At 46.0% G+C, this 8,473-nt stretch overlaps 1 protein-coding gene across 1 annotated transcript in view; it reads right to left on the reverse strand.

The window, feature by feature from the left end:
• ZNF341 (zinc finger protein 341) overlaps positions 1–8,473 on the reverse strand; it is a 58,260-nt gene that overhangs the window by 15,350 nt on the left and 34,437 nt on the right. Inside the window, exon 10 of the mRNA XM_037734439.1 lies at positions 6,120–6,328. Coding sequence (XP_037590367.1) covers positions 6,120–6,328 — 209 coding nt within the window. The remainder of the gene's footprint in view (positions 1–6,119; positions 6,329–8,473) is intronic.

The following is an 8,473-nucleotide window of genomic DNA, read 5'->3' on the forward strand; positions in this document are numbered from 1 at the left end:
CCATTTCTACAAAAAAAAAAAAATTAGGTGGGCATGGTGGTGCATGCTTGTAGTCACAGCTACTCAGGAGGCTGAGGTGGGAGAATCACCTGAGCCTGGGGAGGTCAAGGGTCAAGGCTGCAGTGAGCCAAGATCATGTCACTGCACTCTAGCCTTAGTGACAGAGTAAGACCCTGTCTCATAAAAAAAATTAAATTAAAATTAAAAAAGTAAATTTATGAAACAACGGAAAGCCTTGAAACACATATATTGAAGGCCAGGCATGGTGGCTCATGCCTGTAATCTAAGTATTTTGGGAAGCTGAGGAGAGTGGACTGCTTGAGGCTAGGAGGTCTAGGCTACCCTGGGCAATATAGCAACACCTGTCTCTACAAAAAATACAAAACTAGCTGGGAGTGGCGGTGCACACCTGTAGTCCCAGCTACTCAGGAGGCTGAGAGGGATGGATTGTTTGAACCAGGGAGGTCAAGGCTGCAGTGAGCTGTGATTGTGCCACTGTACTCCAGCCTGGGTGACAGAGCAAGATCCTGTCTCAAAAATCAATCAATCAATAATAAAATTATTACCAAATGAAAGGTCTAAAAAGAACACTTTTGAACATGATTGCCTGTGATACAGGGAAGTGGGTCACAGTGGATGGAGAATTCCTATTCACTCTATGTCCTATCATAGTTTTAAATATTGTACTGTTTACACATAATTATTTTTTGAAGTGGAGAATCTTTGGAAAAAAACAAACAAAAAAAAAACCCTTCGAACTCTGACCTGCAAAATCACTTCTAGGAACTTATAAAAGAGCAAAGATGTATGCCCAAAGTTTTTCCCTATAGCATTCTTTATACTAATGACAAACTGAAAATAATCTCACTACCCACCGGTGGGAGATGACGTAAGTAAATCACAGTACCTCCATGCACGATGGAGTACTAAGCAGCTGTGTAAAGAATGAGGAAGTGCTGAAATGCAAAGACATCCGTATTACCAGTGTTTTTGTTTTTCCCTGAGATCAGGGTCTCACGAGTGCAGTGGCATATCACCGTGATCACGGCTCACTGCAGCCTTGAACTCCTGGGCTCAAGCAATCCTCCCAGCTCAGCCTCCCAAGTAACTGGGACTACAGGTGCATACCACCACGCCTGGCTAATTTTTGTATTTTTTGTACAGGCAAGGTTTCACCATGTTGCTCAGGCTACTCCTGGCCTCAAGTGATCTGCCTGCCTTGGCCTCCCACAGTGCTAGGATTACAGACGCAAGACGCCATGCCCAGCTAATAACTATTTTAAGTGAAAAGTTTTAAGTGATAAAATCACATGTACAGTGATCCCATTAAATCAGTCTGTTTGTCGGACACTGTGCTACAGGAAGATAGTATGATGAATTTTCACCAAATTCAGTGACTGAATTTGGGATCACCTGACTCAAATATAGTCTGTGATATTTATATCTGTATCTGTATCTGTAAACATATTTATTATAGATATATACCAAAGGACATCTACCAAGAGGTTAACAGTGCCATGATCTCTGGGTGACAGTTTTGTTTTTTTGTGTGGGTTTTTAAAAAATTCTTTTCTCTGCATTTAACATTTGCATTGAACATTGACTTTTGCAATTGGGGGAAAAATTAATAAATCTTCTTTTTCTTTTCTTTTTTAAGATGAAGTCTCTCTGTGTCACCTGGACTAGAGTGCAGTGGCACAATCTTGGCTCACTGCAACCTCTACCTCCTGGGTTTGAGTGATTCTCCTACCTCAGCCTCTGGAGTGGCTGAGACTACAGGAGTGTGTCACCAGGCCCAGCTAATTTTTGGATTTTTTTTTTTTTTTTTTTTAAGTAGAGATGGGGTTTCACCATGTTGGCCAGGCTGGTCTCGAACTCCTGATCTCAAGTAATCCACCCTCCTCAGCCTCCCAAAGTGCTGGGATTACAGGCATGAGCCACTGTGCCCAGCCAGATTTTCTTTTTTAAAAGAAAAAATTAAACATAAAGATATAGTGGCATGATTAAAATTCATTTGAGAGGTTTGGGGAAAGTACTCATAAGCAGGCCAAGGCAATGTGGCTCACAGGGAACAGAAACCAGAATGACAGGGCCTGGACCTCTAAAAATATGATGAAGCTACCACACCCACTCAAACACCACTATGAGAGAGAATCAACTCTCATGGTGTATAAGCCACTGTTATTTTAGGTCTCTATTGCATGCAGCCAAACCTTTATTTAAATAACACAGATAATAATAATTGTAGCAATCACATTTATTGAGTACCTACTATGTTCCAGGTACCATGTCTAAGAGCCTGAGCCTTGTCTTACTTGATCCTTATAAATAATCCAATAGGGCAGACACTACAGTGATCCCCATTTCACAGAGGAGAAAACTGAGGCTAAGAGTGGCTGAATACCTTGCCCAAGGTCATCCACTGGATTTGCAGTCAAGACAGGATTTAAGCACAGGCTAATGGCTCCAGAACCCTTATCATTACCCATGATACCATTCCACCTTCAGGCTGTCCAGATGGGGGCCTGGCTCATTGGGTCTTACTTTTGGGATGGGACAACAGCTGCAATATCTACAAAAGGTCACTGGCCCTATGACCCTGCAAGGGGACTGCACAGGGCCATCAGCTTTGGGCTCAGCCTTCAACCTGGAAGCTCCAAGACCAGGGCTGTGAGGCTCCCAAGATCTCACACCAAGGTTCGAATCCAAACTCTGCTGATGCTGTTTCTCTGGTGGGCAGGTCGCTTCTCTTTGAGCCTCAGCGTCCTCATCTTCAAAATGGGGAGAATACCACCTCCCTCCCAGGACGGTAGGGACTGATGTCACTAATGCAAGCTTGGCACAGAGCAGGTACTTCCTTCCCTTTACTTGGCATCTCACTCCAGAGTCACACAGCCACAGGACTCACAGATAATCCACAAATTGGAAGGGCAAGAGCAAAAGAAAATTTCCCGAGCACAAATGGGAATAAGTCATTACTGCCAGAAATTTCTGCCCCTTGGCTGGCCAAAGCTTTGCTTGGCTTCCCTGCCTCTCTTGCCCCATTTCCCAGAGCTTTGGGAGCAAGTTACCGTACACCCCATTTCTTGAGTTCTAGTTCCTCTGTCAACTTCTCAAAGCTCTTGTGATTTCTACACGACCCTTCATGCCTTGGCCTTACTCTTTCCCACAGACCCATCTAAACATCTCCCTCCTGCTTCCACTCTATGCAACAGTCATTCTATTTTTTTTTTTTCTTTTTTTTGAGACGGAGTTTCACTCTTGTTTCTTAAGCTGGAGTGTAGTAGCGCAATCTTGGCTCACTGTAACCTCTGCCTTCCGGGTTCAAGTGATTCTCCTGCCTCAGCCTCTTGAGTAGCTGGGATTACAGGCACACACCACCATACCTGGCTAATTTTTTGTATTTTTAGTAGAAACGGTGTTTCACAATGTTAGCCAGGCGGATCACTCCTGACCTCAGGTGATCCATCCACCTCGGCCTCCCAAAGTGCTGGGATTACAGGCATGAGCCACTGCATCCAGCCTCCAGTCATTCTTTTTTTTTTTTGAAATGGAGTTTCACTCTTGTTGCCCAAGCTGGAGTGCAATGGTGGCGCAATCTCAACTCACTGCAACCTCCGCCTCCCGGATTCAAGTGATTCTCCTGCCTCAGCCTCCCAAAGTGCCCAGATTATAGGCATGAGCCATCACGCCCAGCTCCCAGTCATTCTATTTTTTTATAAACCACTTGCTATTTTTTTTTAAACTTGATCGGTTCCTCCTGCTAGAAATCTACTCCACCCCATCCATTGTCTACCTGGCAAACTCCTATTCATCCTCCAAAATCCAGTTCAGATGTCATTGCTCCTGGCACAGCTTCTCTTAACCTGCCTCCCCCTCTGGTACTTCTATACCGTATTAACATATGTGATAGCATTTTATCAAGTGATAGGGCACATTTGTTTAGGCACCTGTCTCCCTGAGCAGCCCATGCATTTTAAGCTCAAGGTATTTACTTATCTCTGAACCCCAGAAGTTCACCCAGGAGTTACAAGGGCCTCATTAACAGATACACCAAATCTCTGCAGGTACGAGCCTGTACAGAGAAGGAAAAACCATTCTAACAGGGAAATATTTGCTAATGAACTGGAAGGAGGCTCCAGACAAACACCACTCCTGGCCTTTCACTACTATCTACCCCCATGGGCTTTGTGAGACAGCTGCTCACAGACAATGCACAGCAAGATGACTGTAGATGGGGGATTTCACAATACCATTTAAGTGACGCTGCACATCTGCAGATAACACCACCCACAAAGGAGGACCCAGCAGATGGACCAGAAAATAACTGAGGCAGAGAAATTCAACAAGGCTGATCAGAGGTCAATAGCTCCAAAGAGAATAACGTGAAGATGTTTTTTTTTTTTTTTTTTTGGACACAGGAGTCTCTGTCGCCCAGGTTGAGTGCCGTGGCGTGATCATGGCCCACAGCAGCCTTAACCTCCTGGGCTCAAGCAATCCTCCCACCTCAGCCACCTAAGTAGCTGGGACTACAGGTGCATGCCACCACGCTGGCTAATTTTTCAATTTTTGTTGAGACAATGTCTTGCTATGTTGCCCAGGCTGGTCTCAAACTCCTGGGCTCAGCCACCTTCCTATCTCAGCCTCCCAAATGCTAGGATTACAGGTGTGAGCCACTGTGCCCAGCCTCAAGGTGAAGATCTAAGGATAAAAGCCCTGTGGCAAAACTGAGGGACCCCTTCATCATTTCTGTCAAAGGGACCCTCTTCATGACCACAACAGAAGACTGAAGTTACATAAATGATTTTCAGAAGAAATTACCCTAAATAAACTCCATACTTTGGCTGGGCATGGTGGCTCATACCTGTAATCCTAGCACTTTGGGAGGCTGAGGTGGGTGGATCACCTGAAGTCAGGAGTTGGAGACCAGCCTGATCAACATGGTGAAACCCTGTCTCTACTAAAAATACAAAAATTAGCTGGATGTCGTGGCGCATACTCGTAGTCCCAGCTACTCAGGAGGCTGAGGCAGGAGAATTGCTTGAACTTGGGAGGCGGAGTTGCAGTGAGTGAAGTCACACTAATGCACTCCAGCCTGGGGAACAGAGCAAGACTCCATCTAAAAAAAAAAAAAAATCCATACTTGATCCACTCCTTGTTCATTCTAAGAGTCAGCATATAAGCTGGGCACAGTGGCTCACATCTGTAATCCTAGCATTTTGGGAGGCCAGGGTGGGAGGATCACTTGAGCCCAGGGGTTCAAGACCAGCCTGAGCAACATAGCGAAACCCTGTCGCTACAAAAAATACAAAATTAGCTGGGCATAGTGGCACATGCCTGTTAGTCCCAACTACTCAGGAGGCTGAGGTGGGAAGATCACCTGAGCCTGGGGAGGCTGCAGTGAGCTGTGATGGTGCCACTGGACTCCAACTTGGGCAACAGGGCAAAACACTATCTCAAAGAAATAAATAAAATAAAAATAAGAATCACCATATAGTTTCAACTTTAATCTAGTTTTATAGATTATAAAACAAATATATATTATGTTTATAATTTTTGCTTTTAAACATGTTACTGTTCGTTTTAAATTTTATTTTATTTTGTAGAGATGAGGTCTCATTATGTTGCCAGGCTGGTCTCAAACTCCTGGCCTCCTCCTGCCTTGGCCTCCTAAAGTGCTGGGGTTACAGATGTGGGCCACCACACCCTGCCCATTCTTTTTTCATTGTAAGAATTGGTGTACTGCTTTGACTAACCTAAATTTTGTAGATTATGAGTCCAAATAATACTGTCATAATTGTTTAGTTGGGAATGAAATGCTCAAACCTTTTTCCACTATGAACAAGGAAATATTGGTTCCCCTTTTTAAGGATTTTTTTTTTTTAGAAAAAATGTCTGCCAAGACATAAGAATGATATAAGGAGAGCCAGCATTCTTTCTTCCACCAGTGCCAAAGCCCAGAGCCCACTCTGCCAGGTTGCACCCCAGCCAGGAGCCTCAGTTTCTCCTTTTAAGTATCTCACTGGTCCTGAGCAGTCAGAACCACCAAGGCCACAGGTCCTGGGCTCCCTGCCCACCCACCCGTCCACCCAGGGAGAGGGAAGGGGAAGGGCACATACTTGTAGATGGCGCTGTCCTTCTTGGGGCTATGCTGCGGCAGGAGGCTGTGGGAGTACTGGTGCACGCCCAGGTCGTACAGTGAGGGGAAGTCCTTGCTGCAGAGGTGGCAGCGGTAGCTCAGCTCCTCCTGGTGGCTCTTGATGTGCTCCAGAAATGTGTCGAGCTTTGGGAACGTCTGGGCGCAGCTTTTGACCACACACTTGTACACCTTGAGGGAAAACACTGGGCAGGTGATGGGAGGCAGGAGAGCTTCCTCCACTGCAGCCTCTGGCCTGTGGCACTGGCCTGGGACACCCTCTCTGTTCCCCTGCTGCTGCTGAAGCCCTGGGTTTTTATTTATTTATTTATTCTTCCCCACCCCCCCCCCCACCACCACCAAACGGAGTCTCTTGCTGTCGCCAGGCTAGAGTGCAGTGGTACAATCTCGGCTCACAGCAACCTTCGCCTCCCTGGTTCAAGCGATTCTTCTGTCTCAGCCTCCTAAGCAGCTGGGACTACAGGCACCCGTCATCAAGCCCAGCTAATTTTTGTATTTTTAGTAGAGACAGGGTTTCACCATGTTGGCCAGGATGGTCTCACTCTCTTGACCTCGTGGATCCACCCACCTCAGTCTCCCAAAGTGCTGGGATTACAGGCATGAGCCACCATGACCAGCTTATTGATTTATTTTTGAGGCAGAGTCTCACTGTGTCTCCCAGGCTGGAGGCTAGTGGCACAATCTCAGCTGACTGCAACCTCCACTTCCCAGGTTCAAGTGATTCTCCTCCCTTAGCCTCCCAAATAGCTGGGATTACAGGTGTGCACCACCATGCCCAGCTAATTTTTATATTTTTAGTAGAGACGGAATTTCTCCATGTTGGTCAGGCTGACCTCAAGTGATCTACACATCTTGGCCTCCCAAAGTGGTGGTATTAGAGGCATGGGCCACTGTGCCTAGCCCTTGGTTTTATTTTGATTAGAGGGTTCCCTCCTCTCAGCCAGTCATGATGGCCCTAATACCCTTCCCTCAGGCTCTATGTGGAATGGGTATATTTAGAAAAATTGTTCAAGACCTGGAAATACAGTGAAAAGATGATAGGGTACCCTTTCAAGGTCGTAATGGAATAGCAGCTCTCAAACTGGAGCAGGCCTCGGAATCACAGGTTGCTGGGGACTGCCCCCAGAGAATCTGACTCAGCAGGCCTGAATATGTGTACCCCTAATGAGGAATCCTCAGGGGATGCTGTTGCTGCTGGCAAGGAACCTCACTTTGAGAACTGCTATCTAACGAGCCCACCTACAGCCTGCCCACAGTCATCCCACTCTAGGGGAGGTGGCTACTTCTGACTGCTTCCCACTGATTAGGACTCTACAGTTAAATTTAACTTGTAAAAAACTGATCCAATGTAATTGATTTGTGTCAGGTAGAGAAGACAACCCCAAGGGTCATAGGTTTTGTTGTCTTGCAAGACATTAACCAGATTTGTATGTAATTTAGCAATCTGACTTCAGTATCTCTTTTTTTCATTGATAGTTATTAGGCATAGCTATCTGTGTCTCATGGCCTCTGCTGAACAGGCTTTGTCTTCCTTCGGGTTCCCTCATTAATGAGTTAAGCAAAATTTTGATTCACGTTCAGGTCTCATTTGTATGAGAAGTATGTTTTTAACATCTTGAAAATTATACTTTGGTAGCATAAGTCCTGGCTGCCTACACAATATCATGCACTCCTTTTACCTAACAAAGTGAACGTTGATTTGCTCAGAATAGTAACATACCTAGTTAAAATACATGGTCCTGGCCAGGTGTGGTGGCTCATGCCTGTCATTCTAACACTTTGGGAGGCCGAGGCAGGCAGATCAATCGAGCCCAGGAGTTTGAGACCAGCCTGGCCTACATAGTGAAACCCCATTTCTACTAAGAATACAAAAATCAGCCAGGTGTAGTGGCACACACCTGTAAGACCAGCTACTCGGGAGGCTGAGGCAGGAGAATCCCTTGAACCCAGGAGGCGGAGGTTACAGTGAGCTAAGATCACACCACTCCAGCCTGGGCAACAGAGTCAGACTTTGTCTAAAAAAAAAACCAAAAACACAGACTGGGTGTGGTGGCTCACGTCTGTAATCCTAGCACTCTGGGAGGCTGAGGCGGTGGATCACTTAAGGTCAGGAGTTCGAGACCAGTCTGGCCAACATAGCGAAACCCTGTCTCTATGAAAAATACAAAAATTAGCCAGGTGTGGTGGGGGAGTGCCCATAATCCAGCTACTTGGGAGGCTGAGGCAGGAGAATCGCTTGAACCCAGGAGGCAGAGGTTGCAGTGAGCTGAGATCGTGCCATTGCACTCCAGCCTGGACAACAAGAGCAAAACTGCA

Source organism: Cebus imitator, unplaced genomic scaffold (genome assembly GCF_001604975.1).
Source record: "Cebus imitator isolate Cc_AM_T3 unplaced genomic scaffold, Cebus_imitator-1.0 Scaffold18, whole genome shotgun sequence".
Lineage (NCBI taxonomy): Eukaryota > Metazoa > Chordata > Mammalia > Primates > Cebidae > Cebus > Cebus imitator.